Here is a 23,877-nt window from a genome sequence, read left to right on the forward strand (position 1 = left end):
TTGCTGACGCCATCTGCTTTTTAGTTTCGAGGGTATCCCATTATATAAATTCCATCAGGCGTTCTGAATTTAATGGCAACTGACAGCACAATAATGTCGTGATTTATGCGTACTTCAGACTGTGAATGTTTGATTGTTAACGTGAAATACGACTGTCTGCACATTTTGACTTCTTTTTAAATACATTTTTCAAACTAAGACTAGACATACAGTACAAGGCCAAGCTCTATAGAGGTGCACACAGAGGCTGCAGCCACGTCAGACTCACAAACGTTGGAAAAGTTGTGGTAATTCCTGTGGAGGAAATGACTGCTTTTTAATTTGATCTTTTCTTATTATGTACGCTGCAGCACTGAAGGAAGACAGTATCATTACCTTGTATGCTGAGTATTGGATCTGACTTAATACAGATGACATTATACTTACACAGGAATGTCTGCAGGTGTATCAAGCAGTAGTTTGCATTTGAAGTGATTGATGCATTATGCAAATAAATGTCATAATGTACATAATGTTTTTCAAAACATTTTGCATAATGCACTAGGATGAATACAGTTAACAATAGATGGCAAGGCTCCAAAATAAAAAGAAGCGACAAACAAGGTTACAAAAACAAAAAACTGCACAAATGGTAAAAATAAATTATATAACAACACATTGCGGTTCAAATTTGCTTTAAAAGAGGATCCTGATCAGATTGCACTCACCAAAGAGGGGGTAGTAGTAACTTTGTTGGTATGGGCTTCTTCTAAAATACTTAACAGGGAAACTATATGTGTGTATTTCCAGGCTGGGACAGTGCGAGACTCCATGGCGAAATCGCTGTACAGTGCTCTGTTTGATTGGATTGTGTTCAGGATCAACCATGCTCTGCTCAACATCAAGGACCTGGAGGAGACCACCAAGGTAGCACGACACCCACATATCAGCTTTTACAGTAATATGTCACACATATGACAAGAATCGTGTCTTTTGAGCATTTAAAATGTAAAAAAATCAATGAATTTCAGTAAACAAGCTTTTTCCAAAATATGTTAGTTGATTACATTGGCATTTTTTTATGGGTGTGTGCATGGGTTTGATTTTTCCTCAGATCTTGTCCATTGGAGTGCTGGACATTTTTGGTTTCGAGGACTACGAGAACAACAGCTTCGAACAGTTCTGCATCAACTTTGCCAACGAACGTCTCCAGCATTACTTCAACCAGCACATCTTCAAGATTGAACAAGTAAGACATCTGTAGGATGCTTTTTGTCAGTGTTAAAACGTGAGGGTTGACAACTCGTAGGAACTGGCTTCCTATTTAAATATTTAACCAGGGACGGAACTTCTGAGCCTCTGTAGAACCGCAATTATTATTTTAACTTACTGTTGATCTATCCACTTAAGTTCTGTCATCATTATCACACCATGCAGTGTACATACGTTACGGTGACTTTGAAACAATGGGGGAATTCTTTATAATATTACATAACATGGTTATTCGAGAACCTGACAGCCGTATGATTCACATCACCTCTCCCTGTGGCCACCCCAGCTGTGGATGTATGTTATGTTAAGTGAGCTGATTAACTTCAAAGGGCGTCTTAAAGTCATGATCTGTAAGATTTGCCTGAAAGTTAAACATTGTGTTTACCTTGAGAGTGACTGAATCAGCGGCCTGTCTTGACATGTTTGAGAGTCATGAGATGTTGGAAAGCTTCCATTCAGTTTATGAATTGCACAAAGCCATGGAGGCGTGTGTCCTCAGTCACTCCTGTTTTGTACAAAGGCAGTTGTTCACGAGCTCGACTAACCTCTATAAATATGTCAAGGTTCATTCTATAGGTGCATGTCATGAGACAAGACTCTATAGACGTCTTTGTTTATGTTAGATACATGGAAATAAATGCAGACTTATTGCCAAGTTGTAAATTATGTACATGTCAGATTTGTCATGTTAGGATGATTTCTTCACACTTATCATCTGATAGCTTATGTAATCAGTGGCACAAGATTTACAGCTTCAAGCTTGCGTAAAGCAAACAGATGGTCAAGCATGTACGTTTTCTTAGAAGAAGTAGAGCTGCAATGAATTGTCGATTTGTGGATTGACAGAAAATTAATCAGCAACTATTTTGGACAGTTTTAGTCATCTGTTAAGCAAAAATGACACACTGGCCGGCTGCATATTCTCAGATCTGATGTTTGTCTGTTATATTTAAGACTAAATTGAATATCTTTGTGTATCTGAGTGTTAATCAAGAACCTCAATCACCTTGGGCAATTTTAACAGGGGTTTTCCACTTATATTCTGACATTTGATGGACAAAAGATTCATAGAGGAAAGAATCGGCACATTAGTCAAATGAGAAAATAATTAGTTAGTCGCAGCCCTAAAAAGAATCTTTGCAGGAACCAATAAAAACATTTAGACATTTTTATACTAAAAAGAAATGTAAAAATGTAGCATGTGCAATAATTTAGGCACCGTGTAAGTCAGTATGTTGCCTCTAAATGTTTCTTGTAACCAGGAAAAAATCTTTCCATTCTTGCCTCCACTCCCGTGCAGAATGCATCATGCTTAGAAACGGTTGTTTTGCTTGTAAAAAGCACGTTTTGGATTCAACTGAAAATTTCAATAAGGACAGTAAAGGGCATTAGAAAAGCCTTAGTCTCCTTTATCTTTAAGTACTTCATGGTTGATTTTAAGGAATGTTTAAGATCACAGTCTGATAATAATCAACATTTTTTTCACTTACTGGGACCTTGGCTTTCAGTATATGTTGATACTGATAGAAACGCTCAGCACTTACTGTGCTACTGTTTGCCGAACAAGTGCTCTTTTCTTCAAATTTATCTTCTTTTTATGGGCTCCATCTTTTCTGTGTTTGTGCTGCAGACTGAAGAAAATGTGCTTTTTTTTTACTTTGTCAATTAACAAAACATCTAGTCTTCCCAGGAGTGTTCATTTTCTTGCATAACTCTACTGAGAATGTCTGCATGAGCATACTGCATATCCTTGTGTGTCCAACAGAGTGCACTTTATGCAAACTTTATGCAAATATTTTGTCATCGGCTTTTATGTCAGAAGGTTGAAACCTTGCTGTAAACAAACCAGATAATTATAAACCTGATGTCCCTCCACTTTCTGATGATTTAACATGAAACAAACATTCAACATTCAGTTGAGCAGTGAAAGTAAAGTTTAGTTTAGAGATTATACTTGTTTTTTGAGCCGCTGTAGATTGCCAAAAGCAATGTTACACACATGATACATAGCTGTACTTAAAAATGACATTTAGACACAAGATTGAAACTTATAGTCACACAGGTCTATAATTATATTAATGGCTTTTTAAGTGTTGCATTTGGCTTTGCGGTTTATTCTGTAGTCAGACAAAAGTTTAGTCATTATTGCCCTCAGCTTTGCAAAGATGAGGCCATTTACACTCCAGCCCTGACACACAAGTTTACAGTTTATTGACTTCCATGACAGCCAGGGACATGGTGTGTGAACATGTGAAACATGTGAAATTATCCGTGAACGTGAACTCCAATTGATTTCTAATGTTTTCCGTTCATCATGCTGCCACTGCAGTTTTAATGGCGTGTATTTAACCACACATCCTGGATTTTATGTGGCCAATATCAATTGTAATCCACGTTTTATTAAAAATATGAGCTTGCTGTGAAGAGATAATTAACATATTTTTTGGAGTACTAATCTTATAACATTGGGTCAAAAGAATACCAAAAGAAAACAGATTAATTTACAGTAGGTATTCATAATGGCTTACTGTAAGTGGAGTATAGCATCACGTATGTGTGGAAAAATCAATGTACACTACTAAGGCAGCCTGAAAGCCTCTGAAAATGATTCAACCAGCATAGATTTACTGAGAGCTGGCATGCTTCATATTTTGCTGAAGCCAGCTTCACACCCTGGTATACAGTTACATACGGTATATTTCCACTCATCTGTTGGCCAGTGAGTCACACTGTTGGAGCACTTTAGGGCTAAATGGTTCACTTAAGGGCACATTGACGGTCATTTTAAGGGGGAACCGTACTCATTCTTTTATTTTTCAAACTTTTCAAACAACCTTTCTGCCAATAATCACATTGTTGTGAAGTAAGTCAGTAAAACTGTATTGACGTGGCACATTTCAAAACCAGGCTCACTCATAAGTAGCTCACTATTTCAGAAAAGGCATTAAAAGCATTTGAATAAAAATTTACTACAAAAACAAGTAAAAATCCTTAAAAAAAATAAGAACTAACCAGAGAAAAAATAATTTTGATATGCGATTTAAAACTGACCTGAACCCCAGAGAGAGACTATTGGAGTCAGGACAGCAATAGTTTGGGTACCACTGGCCTTGAGCGAGGCACAACCAGGAACCCTTGTACTAAAAACCTGTACTGGATTGGTACTGATGTATGGTGGAATTAAACTGTAGTATTATCAATATTTTGACAAAAGTCTAAATATGGAGTCTTGGTTTATAATCACACAGCAGATTTTTGATCTAATTGAGACATGCACCGTGGATGATTTGTTCAAACTGTCGGACGTATCAGTAATGTTTACTGATAACATCATAATCATAATGTCCAGCTTTTAAATCTTCCTCCAGGATGTCGACAATGATTTGTGTGAAAGGTGGAAAGAATAGGATGTTTGTAGTAGTAGTGTGGTAATGAATAATTAATAGTCAGATTAGTTCCTCTGCCTTCCTTTGATCATGTACTGTATACCTACTGCATAGATCTCTGTGTAATAGAGTAATGAATTAAATAGTCAACCATCACATGAACACGCAGAGATACACACACTCATTAGCGTGGTAGTAGGAGTACAATTTTCAGTTTTACTGAATAATTTATGGAGCTCACGTGAATGTTTTCTCATGTTGTTTTGTTGCTATCAAGTTTTGACAGATAGAAATAACAGCAGATGGAGGTTGTGATGACAGGCAGAGATGTATGTAAAACATTAGTCATCGGGAATGGACTCTCGGGAAGTCGAGACATGTTATGATTTCTTTTTCTTGTTGGTTGAGTCAAAATAAAAGTGAATCCAAGTAGTTATAGGATGATTCTTTAGAAATATGTAGAGGGGGTGGATGCCATATCCTGTGTGACATGAGGCAATCTAATCCGACACCCCCACAAACCACAGCCTGCCGATTAGCAAAGAGTCGAGTCAGCATCCATCTGACACAAACATTGAATATTGTAAGTTTCGCAGTCTGTAGTGTCGGAATATCTTACACAGGTGTTGGTTTTATAGTTTCCGCCCAGCGTGTGTCATTAAACTACTGGAGTAAAATCCTGTGTTTAGTCATTTACTCAGACAAGACAACTATCACCTTCAGATATTCAGACTTGACGCTGTTAAACGATGAAAAAGGACAGATTCAGCCTTATTATTATCCAAGAGGAAATTTAGTTTGCAGGCCAGCATTAAAGACATAGCTCACAGACGTACAGTGATGAAGATTAACATAAACATACATAACATAAAGCAATATAATGTATAACAATGTCTAGTGAATAAACTATGGTGATTTCTGGGATTGTAATGCTCTCAGTGTAATACGCTCTGACAAAAATTGTCATGAATAGAAATCCATCTTCCAGCTGTTGCACTGAACTTCTTGAAACTTGAATTTTCCAGGGAAACACTGACCTTTAAATGGGTCTATGGATGTTAAGGAAATAGTTGTTTTTCCACAGACTCAGGAAATACAGTCTCAAAAAACAGCTTCTCCATCTGATTTTGTAATATCTCCAAGTGGATGAACCAGCTGCGGGTTTCAGCAGGGGAATAACAGCCAGTGTTGATGAATGTATTTTGTTGAATTGGTTAAAATCTTTTGTTTATGGGAATCAAATGGAAGCTGCTGGGTTGTTTGCGTGGAGAAAGCCCGGCACAAACAACACATCGCTGAAAGAGGACAGGATGTGTTACAAAATAATGCATTTAAACTGTAGTAATGTTAATGAAATGTATCTTTTCTACAATAATGACTAACAGCAGAAGTAATCTAGAAAACTCTTTCACTTGATTGCAAAGCTTAAAGTGAAAATGTATCATTTTATTTGACCAAACACTGAAAAAGTGACAGCAGGAGGGCATCATCTTCCCTTTTACAGTATTCCTTCTGGTGAACTTTACTGTCTTCAGCCCAGAAAGTGGTTTAAGCAACAATGATTAACTTGAATTTTTTTCAGCTTTGTGATTTTAGGGTAACAAGAGAAGGGGACTAGAGAAAAGGAGACTAGTGATTTTTGTTAAATCCCCCCTAGATTAAGGTCTTTATTTGCTGAATCTCTTTCCCAGGAACACAGGGGAAAAAACATGTATGGAGAAGAACATTGGTAAATGCTCTGAATGCTTCTCTCATTATTAAACCACAAAGAGGCCAGACAAGATCTGAGGAGTGTTTTTTAGCACGGCGAGACAACATGAAGGCATGCATACAAACAACATTGTTGCTTTGATAGTAGAAATTAAAGCAGCCCAACCTACGTAGGACAGCTGTCTGTTTTTGATGACGCATTGATAATTCATATTTTTATGGGTTATAGAGATCTTGTCTCTGATGCCACATGCACTTTGGACCTAACAATAATTATTTCCAATTGCTTAAAAAATAAATATACAATAGGAATCTTTAAAATATACATATTTTATGTTATTTATGTGTGTGTTGAAACAAGGGACTTCATTTCTTTACATGAGAAATATGACTTATATATGCACCATGAATACCAGAGAGCCTATCACTGATCTGCTGCTACTCACTGATTTGTACATATTTGAAAGTCTTTGAGCTTTAGGATTGCAGCCTGCCTACATTAAAACTCTCGGACCAACAGTATTATTGAACAATGCTGAGCTCTCTGTTTGCATTTTGTGTTCCTGTAGGAGGAATATAGAGTAGAGGGCATCAGCTGGCGAAACATCGACTACATCGACAATACGGGCTGCATCAACCTGATCAGCAAGAAGCCCACAGCGCTGTTTCACCTCCTGGATGAAGAGTGCAAGTGGGTATCTCAGCCTGTCCGACTGCCTGTTTTACTTGTTCATTTCATTTATAACTCATCTTATTTTGCATTGTGGGGAAACTCCAACCATCAAATGCTTCAGGCATGTTGAAAGTTGGCAGGTGTCCATGCTACCTTGTCAGTCTTATTAATTTTATAGGATGATCGTATGTGAGGCTTTGTCCCCCTCGGCTTGTTTGGGTTCAGTCCTTTAAAGACAACTCTATGAACTTCTGCATGCATTAGGCCATTTGATGCTAATCAAATGTAGTTTTCATTAGCTCATTCAGCCACTCGTTGTCAGTCTGCCAATGAAAATATCAAGCACGTGTGATAACTGATGAAGTGAGAAACATGGGACTGCAGCTAAGGGTTCTGTCAAACCCGTCAGAGCAGAGGGAACATGAAGCTCCGCGAGTTGAAAGGGTCTGCTGACGTGCATGTTTTAAAAACTCAAGCTGAAGGAATGACAGAAGGTCTCAACACTCTTGCAGGGAAAGAAAAAGCAATCCTAATGAAAAGGGCTAATGTCAGGTAAAAGGACTAAAGGAGGCACATGATGATCTCATCTAACATATACAGTATAAGGACCTTCAGAGCTCCATGTGAAAATGTTTGTAAGGTATTGGCTATTTGTCAAACACTAAATACATGCACATTTTGTTTAATGTATATTTATTTTAACTGAAATGTAATCAGATTACCGTTTTAATTCTTACAGATTCACAGCTGTGCTGAGACTATTTTTACTAACAATATTTCCAGTTTACATTTCCCTTGTTCTCCATTTGGACACCGAATCAAATTCCCCCGATCTTGGAATAGCTGGGAATAGCACAGTCTTTGGCTGTGATATTTCCATAGATCAGGTTTCACCCTGATCCAAAAACCCTGGTGTCTCATTCTTCCCCTCTTCTCTTCCTGTAAACTGTTGATTTTCTGCAAAATGTGTGGCTCTTGAAAATGAAAGGAGGGACATTTGAGCCAGGATTATTTTAAAATGATAATCCTCATCCTGTGGCATCAGAGGATAAAATGTCAAAACTGTTTAAAGATCAGATCATGTTAATTTGCCAGGTTTCCACTGGCTCACTATAAGCAATGGTGAGGTAACTGCTGTTAAATGTGTGGTATAGATGGAGAAAAAAGGGCTGTGTTATATGAACTGATCAGGAACCTGTAGAATGTTTTCAATGTGATTTAAAGGACTGTATTCATAGTGTATTTGACCGCTTTAAACAGTATGATTCCTTTGCAGAGCTCCTCATGTGAAGTGTTTTCATTTAGACACAAGATGTTAAATAAACCTGTTGTTCTTTAGCTTCCATAGAAAATAATGCAAACTAAACTCTCTCGTGGTTTTCATTTTAGCTTCCCCCAAGCAACCAATCAGACTTTGTTGGATAAGTTCAAGCGGCAACATGAAGGGAACAGCTACATCGAGTTCCCTGCTGTCATGGAGCCCGCCTTCATTATCCGACACTATGCTGGCAAGGTCAAGTACGGTGTCAAGGTCAGTATTATCTTGGTTTTATTTCCCCTCCTCATAATTGATTAGACAGAAAGGGAATAGAAGAAGCAGAAGCCCCTCTCCACTTTATTGCCCCACCTTTTGAGCTTTCGTTGTGTTTTTCTCACACGTTCACACACAACTGATTGAATGATATGATGGTGATTGTATCACTCTACATGTGTTCAAACATTTTTGTTCATTTTTATTTTCTTTTTTTTTTTTTTCAAATTGGAGCTGAAAGGCTTAGACCTAAAAAATGACATCACCTTTATAAAATAAATAATACATTACTAGATGTTGTGTGACATTTTGGTGAGTATTACTTTTAAGTTACATATTTTTTTATATATAAATGACATTAAATAAACAAATAACACAACTGATATTGGCTAAAGATGTAAAAAGAATGAAGTATACATTTGTAGAAATATCTACAAATCTAATATATAATATGTACTTTTAATATATTTAGTATAATAATATAGGTATAACATATGAAGTTGCATTTTATACATGACTAATGCAACCTTTTAAATTGTATCTCCAACACCAGGATCACAAACCAAACTACACACTTAATAATTGCACTGCTACTGGTTCTATAACCATAAGAAGCCATTTTATTATCTGTCTTTGTATTACGCAATCAAATCAAGATCTGGTATCTGGCATGAACTACAGCCCTCATATGCAGTCAACCAAAAAAACTTTTCACAATCCTTAGATTTGAAGACATGGTGGCGAACTCAAAAGCAAACTTGATCATCATAATACTGTTGCATGCCATTGTCTTTCTCTCTCTCACACACACTCAAACATACACACACACAGGACTTTCGGGAGAAGAATACAGACCACATGCGCCCGGACATTGTGGCTCTGTTGAAGAGCAGTAAGAACGCCTTCATCTGCGGGCTGATCGGCATCGACCCATCAGCCACTTTCCGCTGGGCGGTACTCCGAGCCTACTTCAGGGCCCTGGTGGCTTTCAGAGAGGCTGGGAAGAGACACACGCAGAAGAAGACTGGTAAGCTCACACACCAGCTCTTTAAAGAGGATTGCTATAGTGGTTAGGCAGATGTATGTTCTGTTGAAAGACATAAAAACAGGAAAGGAAAGAAGGGAAACTTTATCTGAGCTTGGAAAATAAAATAAAAACTAAAGAAATATCAACAAATGTAAAGACAAGTGATTCATGTGTGTCTATATTTTGTACTATTTTGCAGCAGCACATTTGTCAACTGTCAAAAGCAGACAGAGAAATAATAATCAGTGTTGTGTGTGAAGCTCAGGATGTTTCAGAACAACGCCAAAGAATCCACAAAGAAAGAAGGGATATTGAGTTTCCTGGATGGCATGTGAGCATAAGTGGGTGAAAATTATAAACTGTTCAGGAAGAGTAGTGGTAAACTAGCAGACAAACTAAAGGAGGGGAGTAATTATTAAATGCTTATTTTTGCTATGTTTTTGAAGCTTGTGGTTTATTTGCTGACAGCAAGCAAAAACTGTCTGCCACCTCTGAAACAGTTTGGATGGTGAGAGCTCACAAGTGTTGAAAGAAAAGGAAAAAAAGGAGCAGTGTTCAGCCAATAAACGACATAAACGTTTAAAAATAGTTGTTTGGATTTTACTACAGTTTATGCTCACTTACCATACAGTTACAACTTTGTCCTCTTCTTTCACCATAGGTTGCTTTACATTCGACATATTTTGTGCTTCATTAGCTGCTGTTCTGTAGTATGTGTGCACTGTTGTGTAGTTGTAGAGCTGCCATGTATTTACAGTAGCTGTTGCTCTTTCTCTCTCTCTCTCAGCTTTGGCTCTACATGAATGTTCTTCTTTCCCTTTTAGAGTAAAAGCTGTACTTGATATGCAGTAGAACCTGTCATCAGATGTTTTCTCAGCACTGCCGTTGTATGACTCAGACTTCGCTCTGCACCCTCTCCATCCTTTCTATACTTACAGTATTAAATGTAGATGTGGTTATGTAAAAATATATTTATTAAAAATCTTGTATCCTTTGCTAATCCTTAGATATCATTTAGAAAATCTTCCAACCAAACTGAACACATCAGTGTCACCCAAGGGGAATCTCAGTACATGTCTTCTAGAGCACTCGTGACAATATTTTTTGACTTACTTGGCACAGATTTCATGTCTAATTAACTTCTGAAAACTCTTGTCAAAGATGACGTGGAGTTATAAAGCATATAGCCGACACCTTTACATTGTATTGTTATTGTCTTGCATTGTGAAGACATTATTAGGATTTACCTTGGGGGGCAAATACTTACATACAAAAACTACAATGGCAAACATCCCACTGCTGCCAACAACTGCAGTTTTGAATGTCAATCATCTTCTCTCCAAAAGTCTTGCACAGGTATCTCTCCAGTAGACGACTGCATCTCTTGATCTCTTCTTCTTCGCTATCTAATCTGTCATTTCTCTCTCTCTCTCTCTTTCTCTTCCCCCCTTGTGTGTTTTTTTTTCTTCTCTCTTCTCTGTTTTGTTTCTTTTGTTTTGCTTCTCCAAGGGCATGATGACGCTGCTCCCTGTGCAGTTTTGAAAAGTGTGGATAGTTTTAGCTTTCTGCAGCACCCTGTGCATCAGAGAAGCTTAGAGATCCTGCAGAGATGCAAAGAGGAGAAGTACAGTAAGGCTGCCAATACAACAATAACTCCTCCTTACTTTCATGTCAGACTATGACCTGGGAAACTGTAGGGGCGAGGCCGACCAGCATCATCAACATAACTGCAGCGTATTGCAGCCAGTGTCAAGCCAAGAGAGATCAAAAGCATAAGAACATTCAAATATAAAGAGACATACTTTCACAAAGTTTTTCTCTGCTTTGTGACTCTTAATTTCTATTATTAGACTAGATGCTTGTTGGTCTCCCCTCCCTCTGTCTCCCTCTTCCCCCCCTTTTGCACCTGCATGCATTTGTTTTTAGTCTTGCATGTTTTTCACTAGCATGCTTAGCCATCATGTCACTAACTCTGTGTTAGTAAAAAAGTGCTAGCAGATACATGCATGGTTGTGGCGCTCTGTAAACAAACTTTTATCTGGTAACACTTCCAGGTGTCCATCACTTGTATCCACATTGGCACAGAGCTACGCTTTTATGTCCAGTATTGTTTGCCGGGCAGCGGGTGTAGTTGCTTGTCCACCACAGCACACCTCTAAAAAAACAAAAACAACTTGTGACTAATCACACATAGTCTGGTGATGGTGATAGAAGACTGATGGGACATAGTTGGGACACAGATGTGTATATTATTGTCACTAACTTCCTCACAGGCAGCTGTTTTGACCTCACATGTGGTGCAGGGCATACAGCCAACCTGTATGTATGTATGTGTAGGTTTTCTCACACACTTCCATTACACTCAAATGTGTTTGTGTCTTTTTGTTCTGTGCCACCCTGCAGCTCCAGATGAGGGTGAAAATGTTGTACAAAGTGATGAAAGTGAAAACGGTATACTGTTAAGTCCCCTGATAAAATTAAAAAAAAATTAAAATTAAATCGCTTTTTTTAATAGTAGGCTAACATACTCTAGATCCCTTTTGATTTCTCCTCACTGTGATTGCCTGTAGGATCAGAAGGGTTGCTGGTGTAGGAGTTAATATCACTTTGTCCATCAGCTGTAGGCTTATCACTGCCAAAAACCCAGCCTTCACACTGTAGTAAACACTGTAATCCATTCTGCTCTGGATCTTGTTTAATTGAATAATTGATTATTGGGGGAAAAAAATGTTTTTTGAATACCGGCATTTAAAATAGCAGATTCAAGTTTCAAGTAAACCTACAGTCCAGACTAAACTAATAGCTATTCAGTATCATCTTCCGTAATTTGACACTAACAAGAGTAACTCACTATTAACCTTGCAGATCTTTGTTTCAATATTAAATCACCTGCAGTCAATTTAATTATCAATAAAAGGGCACATAACACTCACTGCAATAACACTGGAGTGTCACATGGTGTCAGAAGTGTGTTCTGTCTTTGCTTGTGATGATTTTAAAGGGTTGGATTGTTTGTTGTGTGTTTGTCTGAATGTGTGAGTGTGTGTGAGCGAGTGTGTGTGTGTGTGTGTGTTTGTGTGTGTGCCTTCCTCATATAATGCAATCCTGTCTGTTCGTGATCAGGTGTTACCAGAAAGAGTCCGCGTACACCACTGTCAGACCTTCAGGGGAGCAACACCATCAATGAGAGATCACCACGGTAAGAGTCTTCGGTGGAAATGTTTTGTGGTTTCTTGTAGTATCATGTTTCAAGATCTTTATAAGGCTTCTGATCTAGAATAACAGGTTCGGGCATGAGATAAATAATCATTACTTATAAATAAAAATGCAGTGGTAGACTTTCTTAATGAAGGCATTCATAAAAATACCTCAGATATGCACGGGATTGACACACTGACGTGAACACCTGTGAAGTTTCATATGAGGACAAAATACTGTGACGCACACCTGACAATGTAATACAATCTAACACAACACCAGAAACCAAGAACAGTAACAAGCGGTTAAATCATCAGCCCGATAGACTTGATAGAGGTTGTCTCTATATTTTTAATTCATTTTGATTTGATTTTAATGCACAGGTGTTTATTTAATTTCCCATGTATTTATGTTGATGCACTTTTTTCACCACTTCTACTCATGTAGTCTGTCTTTCAGATACCAGATGAATTGAATATGTTTATATTCATAAATTTATATGACAGATTAATGATTAGTTATGTGTTTACTTCCATATTTGTTTATATTTTCATTGCTTTTTTGGATTATTTACTCCTCAGATTGTTTTTACAGAACAAAAAAAAGAAATATTGATACAAGATGAAAGTATAGTGTGTCTGTTTTTTGAATGATGTCTCTTTATATTTATACGGTCTGTTCACCCAGTTTCAGTTGAGCAGTTCCGGATAGACTGAACTTCTTGTAAACTTTTTTGGCATTTTATGCCTCATTTAGTGAGACAATAGTAGAAAAACAGACAGTCAATGCAAAGAGAAAGATGGGGGAAAATGCAGCAAAGGTTTCAGTTTATGCTGGGGCATACTGTTACATTTTGTATTTTAACACATATTTCTTATACACATCTAACAAAGATGTCTGTAGAAAGTCAGTGTCAACAAACAGATTATACCAGCTTTTTAGATGCTGTCATATTTTTAGGTATTTTTAATCCTCATACAGCTCTGAGCTTTGGGACAAAAGTGGTAAGCCTTGGGGGGCAGAAAAAAATAGAGTGATGACTGTGCTGTGACCCCTAGCATTGCTCTCATAGCATCCCACTGAGACCTTGGTCCACCACCTCCTCTAATTAGCTGTGGATCGTGAGATTAGCAGCCCACAACCATGACTGGTAGCACAGAGCGGCTCGTACAAGACAGCTTTTGTTACACAGGAGCTCAGTGTGGGGCTGTTAAAGTCCCCCCTTAATGTGATTTGCAACCTCTGCCCTCCCTCTCTGTTTCTTTCTATCACTCGCACTTGCACACACTCATCCTCTCCGTACTGAGACAGCACTAAACCCCCTGGCCAGCTGCTTCCTCCGTGATGTAAAGTCGGAACTATGCATTGGAGAGAAGTGCTCGGGGAGTGATAAATATTAAGGCCCTGCAGGGTGCTAGACTGCTGGATAGAGCAGCGGACAGTGCAGTGCTTTATGGGACTCTTAGGGAGACTATGGAGATAAACAGTCACTACAAAAGCCATATTGTGCTATCACCATTAACTGAAATTGATGATCAAATGGGGAGAGATTCTCTTTTATTTGATGGGCCAGATGCAAACAGAATATTCGTGCTTATTCTTTATTTCATACTGTGGGGTCAGAAATTGTTTTCTGATTTAGTCATACATAATAAACTCTTAAACATCGGAACTAAGATTATATGAGAAAATACATCACAAAGGAAGCCGTTTTTATATGTAAGCTTTTTCTCAAAGGCTTTGATTTATTCTTAAATATTGGGGCTTTGTGGATCCTGTGACGTAATTCACAATAATGTAATGTAATGCAGGTAGTTCAAATCATATGAACTGCCCCCCAGAGATTCAGCATGAGGATAGTCGAGCTGTGTTAGAGAAGCATCCTCTGGGTCTCGTCCATGACTCTTACAGAGAGAAAAAGTAATGTGAAGACCAGTCAAACCTATGTTGTTTTATTTAATGCCTGGTTTCTACTTTCAGCCTGCATCTGCAATTCATTTCAAAGTTAACACTCAGTATTTTAAAGGTCTGACTGCAAAAGAAAACACAGTAAAATTAAACCTACAGTATGTTGTAATAGTTATACTACATCACTCTTAGACAAATACTTCAAGAAATATGTAGAAAGAAATAATGTGGTGCCTAAGAAGCCAAAAACAGTTAGCACAGAGAACGCTCTCCTTTTTAATTTTTGATGTCAGCACTTACATGGATTGGGGCCTAAGCTCCATCTATTTTTTTTTCTTTGCACTTTCTGACACTGCTGCAGTGGAAAATCACTTTAAATCCAAACAGCCAGCCCTCCACCAAAGATATCTACAGTACCAAGAAGCTCGACCTTTTCACCTCTTCTGTGTAAACGTTACTTTTATTAGACATTAAACACCTCATCGCAAGTTGTTTTTATTTTGTTTCGAGGAGCAATTTGACCCCTTTGTTAGTAACATACCTTATGAGTTCAGCTATTATAGACTTTGTGAATCAATAGATGAAGAGATATGATGCTACTGCTGCACCTACAATATACTCTGGTTCTGAAAATCGGTGATGATCTTTATTTCTTGCTTTTTATATGATACCTCAGTTCATTTTTCCTCCTTTTCCCCTCCTATCTTTTTTCTACTCTCCTCTTACTCCTCAGGTCTTTTCTCGTCTCCTCTGGGCTAAAATAGTTCAGATTGGTTAATGGGTTTAACCATGACCTGACCGCCCGTGTTTATGTTTGTGTTCTGGGCAGGTGGTTAGGTTTCACCTTGAGGCCTGAGGTTTAAACCCTGCAAGACTTCAGAAAACTGTGTCAAATACTGTGTGAGATGAGTTCCACTCACTGTCAGTGGAAGAAAACACATGAACTACAGCATAATGCTCCTGATGATGATATACCTTTTTGGGGGAAAATACTGTAGCCCTAGAGTAGACAGTTCTCATTTTCAAATACATATAATCCATCCATTTTCTTTACCGCTTATCCCTCTAGAGGGTCACAGGGGAGCTGGAGCTAATCTCAGCTAACACTGGGTGAGAGGCGCATTATAGGTTGCCAGTCAGCCACAGGGATAACATATAATACGGAGACAGACAACCATTCACACTCACATTCACACCTACAGGCAATTTAGAGTCACCAATTAACCTAACTTATATGTTTTTGGTCTGTGGAAGGTTCCCATACAGGCACAGGGAGATCATACAAACTCCACACAGAAAGGCCCCTGGTTGGCTGGTTGACTCATTGCTATATGACTGAAATCTATATTGAATATAACCCCCCCCCCCCCCTCTCTCTCCCTCTCCCTCTCCCTCTGTTTCCTGTCGGCCTCTCTGCCAGTTACTATATAAATAAAGGCAAAAAAGCTTTATTTTAAATTTTCAAAATAAACACTATTATCATTTATTATTAACTGTGTACCACTCTCTACCTTAAGTATTAGTTTCAATTAATGGATTTTCATAAATTAATCCACGTATGTTTTTTCCAAAGGGGTTCTCCGGGCCTCGGCTGGAATGGGCGTGTTGGAAGGCAGAGCCGCTTATCCTCCAGCAGCTCCGCCACCACAGAAGAAGATGGCATCTTTGTCAACTCTGCCAGCAGCAAGCTCCTGGAGAGAGCCCACGACATCCTTATGTGAGTTACAAGAAGTATCCTCAGACATCGTAATACTTGAAACTATCCTTAAACGATGATGTATAGATTATGCTCCCCTAATTTCAGTGTTTTATTTCTAATTTAAAAACTATGCCACTGTTATTTGTTGTTTTTTTTGTGTATGTGTGTGTTTAGTTTACCAATTGTGAAACACAAAACTCTACTGCTATTTGTTGTCGTAGCCAGCTGTGCAACCCAATTGCCCAGAGACGTCTTAAAAACTGAAAAGTCTCAGGTTCAGACTCTTTGTCAGTGAACATCTGCCCTGCTGAACTGTCCTTCAGCAATCACTGCATTCCTACCAGCTCCAAGGGTGCTGCTCTGTAGCTGACCCTGACCTCTGACCTCTCTACGGAGGGGAGCAAGTGAAAAGAAAATTTCCCCACAGGGATGAATAAAGTAGCAACTTATTGACAGGGATATGACCCACTTGGGAAGACTTTCAGGGATTAATTAAATGCACTGGTGACCTTTTACTTAACAGTAAAAAGCTACATTTCTCACTTCTACATCTAAAGATCAAAAGGAAGGATTTTAATACTAAATTTATAACTTTTTTTGCTTTGTTTTTTACAAACAGGAGGAACAAAAACTACAAATCTAAACCAGTTCTTCCGAAGGTAAAGTGGAAGATATTTTTATGTTATCATCTTGCGTTATTCGTATTAAAGGAAGCCATATATTTTAATGTTTCATTGTTCTGCCAACATTCCCAACCACAGCACTTACTGAATGTCAAGTCACTGAAGTACCTCAGCAACCTGACGCTTCACGACCGAATCACCAAGTCACTGCTTCACCTCCACAAGAAGAAGAAACCACCCAGTATCAGCGCACAGTTCCAGGTCAGAAACACAAACACACAGAGCCAGTAGTGAACTGCAGCACTGTGGTTTGCCATTCAGCGCTCTCACTGTAAAAACAACACGATTAGCCTGAGCTGGACAGAGGAATCTCCCTCCAGCTGTGAATATGATGAAAACAAGGTGTGTCCCTTAAACCCAGCTGTGAATGGAAACATCCCTCCATTTCTCTGCTTGCCCACGACCTTTACTGTCCACTTGACTAATCCCTGTATTTGTTCATCAAGTGTGTGAAGTCCATTACGTAGTTCATACACCCACCCAGAAGTCTTAATGTATGACATCTTGTCTGGAAATCTAATGAAAAAAGAAATACATCTGATTTGCTGAGAAAGTTAGCCTTTTCTCACTTAGACACCCTTTATTGAATTTTTTTCTTTCTTTGTGGGCGATGAGACCAAGAAAATAGATAACTGTAGTGATTATTTTATAAAATTGAAATGGGCCTAGACCCAAAAATGAACTCATTTAATTTGTCGGTAGAGTAATTTCCTGTCCTCCTCAGCAGATAAAGGTGACCACAACTACATACTAAGATTAAGATTCATAATAATTTTGTTAATATTTGCTAAAAAAAAAAAAAAAAAAGGTCAGATAAAAGCTGTCATCAGCAACCAGTAACACTTTCCAGGTCAGAAAAAGCTTTCAACAACCAAAAACTGCAATTTTTCTTACCAATTTCTTTGAGAGTGAACTCTGTGTTCGGGCTGTTGGTGGTGAGAGTGCTGAGGCCCCTCTGGCAGGCAGCCCTGGCCCCAGTGTGTGGATGACTTCACTTCCCACATCCTGTGCTGCGCTGATTGCTTTAATCTCCCATGGAGGGGGAGGAGACTGAATTCCTCCTGCCACTGAATTATCACACACACATGCTGACACACATGTGCATATGTTTACACACACACACACAAACACACACACACACACACACACACACACACACACACACACACACACACACACACACACACATACACACACATATAGTGACTGCACATGGAAATACTCCAATACTCCACACATGGTCCCCCTTCCCCCACAGAACCACATGCTTATGTAGACATATTGTTAGTATTAATGATTCCAGACAGCAACTTTCATCTTTTTCTTACAGATGGGTCGAATAGTTATTCACTGGTAACAACTTTTTTGACTGTTGTCTGTTAAACAAGAGTGAAGCGACAAAAAACGATCTTGCCTTATTGTGTCTTGTTTTTGTGTCTCACTCTGCAGGCCTCTCTCAATAAGCTAATGGAGACCCTGGGTCAGTCTGAGCCTTATTTTGTCAAGTGCATCCGTTCCAATGCTGAGAAGGTACAGTGTGCTCACTTGAGACTGCGGCCACTTTGACTGTTTTGGTTTAGTTTTTCAAAGCATTTTTCATTTCCCTTGAAGTTTGAACTTTTCTAAATCTGTTTATCATTTCCCTCTCCTCCTCTCTTCAACCCCTGCCGCCTGTTGCTTTTCCCTTTTATTGTTATTTTCTCCTCTTCTCACTTCTCTGTTTATCTGCAACTTTCTCTCTCTCAGCTGCCCTTACGGTTTAACGATAACTTGGTGCTGAGGCAGCTGCGTTACACTGGTATGCTGGAGACTGTGCGCATCCGGCAATCAGGCTACAACATCAAGTACAGCTTCAAGGTAACATTTTCAGACTGAAAATCATTTTTTTAAAGGTCTGAGGCAAGTCCCAACTGTCCCGTTTTATATTTAACAAACTGAAAAGAAGAAACAAACAAGGAATTGGATAAATGTGTTCACCACTCAGTAGTAATGTAACTAACTACATTTACTACTAGTACTGCACCCAAGATACTTGCACTTTACTGGAATACTTCCATTTTATGCTACGGTGACTAGTTGCATTTGCAGATTAGAAGATATTTGATCTGTATATAAAACATGAGGGAGTTTAAGATATGAACTAACAAACAGTATCTAAAATACTTAGAATTATCATCTTGAACAACTGCAACATTCAAATACTGGTTAATTTTCATGCATTGTGAGTACTTTTACCATGAATTCTTGTTTCTTTTGCTGATTACAGTACACTTACATACTTATTACTTATGTAAGTTTGGGAGCAGAACTTGTAATGGAATATTTTTTTAATTGCAATATTTCTACTAACAATACCTTGCCTAGTCCATACAGTATAATACATTATCAGAATACAAATTAAATTGCAATGGCTGCATTTATTCATCGCTTTCATCTACAGCACTTTAAGATGTTTCGGCTCACACTCACGCTCCGATGGCTGCAAGCTTTCTTGCAAGGTGTTAGCCTCAGTATCATGAGCAATTATGGGTTTAAGTATCTTTCCAAGGACACGTCGTTATGTGGACAGGAGGAGCAGGGGATTAATTGTAAAGGGCGCTCCGGCAATTTTGTATGATAGGTTTTATAAAGGTAGGAAGACTTGTCGGAGAAATATCCATATCTAACTTCCATTCTCAAGTAAGGGCAAATCTCCAAAAACCTTTCATAATTCAACTAATAGCAGCTTTTTATTAGACCACAGTTTGTAACCCAGGCTCTCTAATAAAACTTATTGTCTCCAAGCCCAAGACAAAATGGTCTTGATGGCATGAAAACTGATTGAATTTTTTCAAATCTGACAAAGCTGCTCTGGAGTTACACAGTTACAACAATCCCACTTCATCCACTATTTTTAATCTGGGTCTAGAATTGCCAAGTATCATTTTTCAGTTATCCAGGAAGCAAACAGTCGATAAGCCAAATTGTGAAAGGAGGTGCAGAAGCAGATCATATGAACATGTTCCCTCTGTGCAGCTGTGTGCAGGCCAGAACACTGATGCACTATCAATCCCGCTGTTCACGTCCCAAAACTCGAATGACACTCAGGTTTCTGTGAGTCTAGGTGCCTGCAATGAATTCTTCTTCAAGAAACATGTTGCTGATGTTACTTGAGCCAGGATTCATCGTGTGTTGTGTCAAGAGGGAATTATGGGGGGACGTGAGGTGGCAGCACTTAACCGCACTGGCTCTCATTCGAATGATGTCAACCCTGCAAGAAGCACTGTATGACTAATAAAGCAGATCATGTTTTACGCTGATTGGAAGTGAGTCGTTGGACAAAAAACATTTGGGAGTGGCTCCTTCCCAGTCCAGTTTTTCTTACATTTATTTCCATTTTGTGGTCTTGAATGTTAATTTGTGCCAGACTTGTCATGTCATGCCAAGATTTTAGGCATCCATTAAGTCACTGAGTTAGTTTATTACAAGATCTTTTCACCATATCACAAAACTACTGTGATATCTAACCAATCTGATCCTTTTCGATTTATTTTCTGAGGTTTTGAGTTCTCCGCTGGCGTTATTGGCACTACCCAAATACAGTAAAGGTTAAAGGAATTTAATTTATTACTCCCCACGCACTGAAAATGAGTCATTTCAATATCAGAGTAGTCATTTAACCATAACTCTATCTAGAAACAGTGTCCCAGTTACTCAGGATAATCCAAAGACCCTGGACTTGAGAAGAAAATTGTTTCCATAACAACTGAAAACTACTACAGAACAAAATATTTCATATTCTGTTATTTGGGTAAGCAGACCTGAGTACATAATTTGCTTGATGTGTGCTTGATGAGCTCACTCAGATAATTTTAGCAACAGAATATTGCTCATTTACCAGAAATTCCTCCAAACATATTTAGTGCTGCGGTCAGCACTAATGAGAAATATCTTTGGCATGGTATCACTTTCGAGGACTCTGCTGTGTCCCGACTACTCAGAACAGAGCTTCTCCATTGTCCTGAGGTCTCTGAAACACTCCCCATGCTTGTAATTGTATAAACACAGCATCTGTTTCCCTATCCACCCCCTACAGCCCAGGGTGCAGAGTGTATTGAATTCAGACAATGGGCCTCAGTTTGAAGAGTTGGAGTTCAGCATATTTATGCCATGATGTTTGAACCCCTGCAAATATGGAAAGCATGGACTTTTACCTGAAACCACATGTGCCTTGACAGCTTTTTTTTTTTTTTCAAGCTTGGTTTCTGTTCAAGAGATGCTACAGATGGCTGATTCAGTGTCTGTTTCTAGTCAAGAGACACATTTAAAAGTCAGGGCCACAGTGTGCACAGTACAGTCCCAACCTATTAATTATTTTCTGTCATCTATTTTAGAAAAATAAATGCATTCGATTAAGTAAAACGTACATATTGTTGTTCAGAAATCTGGGTCACAAGACACAAACATACAATCCAGAACAGATACTGTAGGGTAATGAACATACTTCTCATTAGCACCCTGTCTTGTTCTTCTTGACAGGATTTCGTCCATCACTTCTGCGTGCTGTTCCCAGAAAGCACCACCGCTACCAGAGAGAGCATCCAGCAGTGTCTGGACCAGCTAGACCTGGCACCAGATGGGTACCAAGTTGGCAAGACAATGGTATTTACTCTGCCTCCTCGTCTCCCGTTCCTCTTAACTCTTAAAAGATAAACAGATTAAACATCGAGTGACATTTGTTGTAATAAACGGGTGCATTATCCCCGTCTGAATTAACCTCTTCTACAAACAAATGTAAAATGTTTTTTTTATATTATTAAAAATTAACTGTGTCAAGATTGACTATGTTAGGTGGACAGAAGTTATTTTAAATTTCAGTCAGTGTCAATATTTGCATGCAGAATGACAAGAAAATGTTATATATATTGAATTTTCAAGTAAGCGATACAAAATTGCAATATTTTATACAGTGTTCAGTAAGTTTTAGAACAAGCTTGGTGAAAATATGTATTGTATGGGGAAATAATGTTTTTTATAGCTACTTTAGTGGAATACTAGGACTCAATAAGGTAAATAAAGTCACATTACATACAATACAAACATATGATAAAGGTTTAATGATTTTCTTTTGTTGTTCCATTGTTGGTAGTCTGAATCAGCTTTATTGAGCATTGGTGAAAAGGCGTGTTATTCAATGATCTCTTTCATGGTCATACTGTCCACTTTAGGAGTCTGGAAATTACCATTACAGACCCCAAAATTGATTAACTCAAAATAATGTGTGGTTTTAAAATGACTTGGTTACTTTACTAACCTGTTAGATTACATAGTCTATAAATAGAGGGATATAAGGAAAGATAAGTGTTGGGGGTAACCGCATATTATCTGAAAGCATCCTCTCTCTGAACAAAAGGATGTAATCAAGACAGTGCCCCATATTCCGAGTGTGTATGTCCACTGTATGAATAGGGGAATGATGGAAGGGTCCATGCCTTTGGGATGCTGTCTATATAATTAGAAGATCATACCTGACATTCTTGTGGCCATGTGTCAGGGATTCCTGATATTTGTGTGTACACTTGTGAGGGAATGTGTGCTGGGCTTTTTAAAGGCGTGTGTGTGTGTACTACCCCGCTCTTCATTAAGGGTGTGTGTGTGTTATCCTTGTGCTGACTTCATTGCCGTCCCTCCCCTCAGGTATTTTTGCGCGAGGGTGAGCGTCAGCAGCTGCAGGCCTTACTCCACAGCGAAGTTCTCAGGCTCATCGTCATGTTGCAGCAGCGATTCAGAGCCCGGCTTGAGAGGAAGCAGTTTGTCCGGATGAGAGAGGCAGCAATCTGCATCCAGGTACAGTGTTTTTCCCTTATCATTGATCTGATCCCTATCTGCTTCATTTCCATATTTTACCTATGTATTTTGTTTTTCACTTTGCTTCCGTGTGTTGTCATCTATGTTATTCAGTATTACTATGTATTAGCATTCAGAGGAACTGTATTGTGCTAATATGATCAAATTATATTTTTCCTGTTATTACATTACAAAGGAAGTAAATGTGAATTATAATTAAAAACTAAAGTTTTTGTTTCACTGAAGTGAATTCAATCAATTGCACTGAACATTAATTTAATTTATTTATTATTTTATTTTATATGTGAGTTTGCCTACATTTAAAAGATTGTTATACTTATCAGTATCTCAAAAATGTAAAAAAAAAAAAAAATTCTCACTTATTAATATGAATTTCTTGCATGCTACACAGATCTAGTTGTTATCATTATAACAGACCACACTGAGTAACTGGTGATCTAACTTTCAACTGTTTAAATCATGACTGTAGTAGACTATACTAATTTTAGTCAGTGAACTTTAACATAGGCTGTCACTATCACTATCAGTGTATCATAAATATAATATATCATTCATCATCATCATTTTATCATCACAGAGATGGTGGCGTCTGTACCAGCCCACAGAAGAGGAAGATGACGACTATGACCCTAATGTCCAGGAGGGGGCAGCTCTGTGTCTACAGACACACTGGCGAGGTTACAGGGAACGTCAGAGGTTCAGGCTGTGCAGGGCGGCTGCTCTGGTGCTACAGAGGGCATGGAGGTTGTGGCTGTATCGCCGCTGCGTGGCAGCTTTGGTTATTCAGGCGGCCTGGCGCTGTCATCAAGCCAGAGAAGCCTACTTACGTCTGTATGCCGCTGTGGTACAACTACAGGCATTAAGCAGAGGCTACCTTGCCAGGCAGAGGTAAACCATACTGTAAAACACCTATTACATTATCCTTAGCAGTAGCACCAGTCTTTTTTCTGTTACTAAAAAAGTA

General features: G+C 38.5%; 1 protein-coding gene across 1 annotated transcript in view; it reads left to right on the plus strand.

Annotated features, from left to right (window-relative positions):
• myo9aa (myosin IXAa) overlaps positions 1 to 23,877 on the plus strand; it is an 83,242-nt gene that overhangs the window by 47,063 nt on the left and 12,302 nt on the right. Inside the window, exons 9-23 of the mRNA XM_062425154.1 lie at positions 790 to 906; positions 1,094 to 1,228; positions 6,917 to 7,038; positions 8,410 to 8,551; positions 9,383 to 9,578; positions 11,088 to 11,207; positions 12,702 to 12,777; positions 16,258 to 16,401; positions 17,003 to 17,042; positions 17,145 to 17,267; positions 18,516 to 18,596; positions 18,813 to 18,923; positions 21,585 to 21,707; positions 22,743 to 22,892; positions 23,491 to 23,801. Of these exons, the coding sequence (XP_062281138.1) occupies positions 790 to 906; positions 1,094 to 1,228; positions 6,917 to 7,038; positions 8,410 to 8,551; positions 9,383 to 9,578; positions 11,088 to 11,207; positions 12,702 to 12,777; positions 16,258 to 16,401; positions 17,003 to 17,042; positions 17,145 to 17,267; positions 18,516 to 18,596; positions 18,813 to 18,923; positions 21,585 to 21,707; positions 22,743 to 22,892; positions 23,491 to 23,801 (1,991 nt within the window). The remainder of the gene's footprint in view (positions 1 to 789; positions 907 to 1,093; positions 1,229 to 6,916; positions 7,039 to 8,409; positions 8,552 to 9,382; positions 9,579 to 11,087; positions 11,208 to 12,701; positions 12,778 to 16,257; positions 16,402 to 17,002; positions 17,043 to 17,144; positions 17,268 to 18,515; positions 18,597 to 18,812; positions 18,924 to 21,584; positions 21,708 to 22,742; positions 22,893 to 23,490; positions 23,802 to 23,877) is intronic.

Source organism: Scomber scombrus, chromosome 1 (genome assembly GCF_963691925.1).
Source record: "Scomber scombrus chromosome 1, fScoSco1.1, whole genome shotgun sequence".
Taxonomy (NCBI): Eukaryota; Metazoa; Chordata; class Actinopteri; order Scombriformes; family Scombridae; genus Scomber; species Scomber scombrus.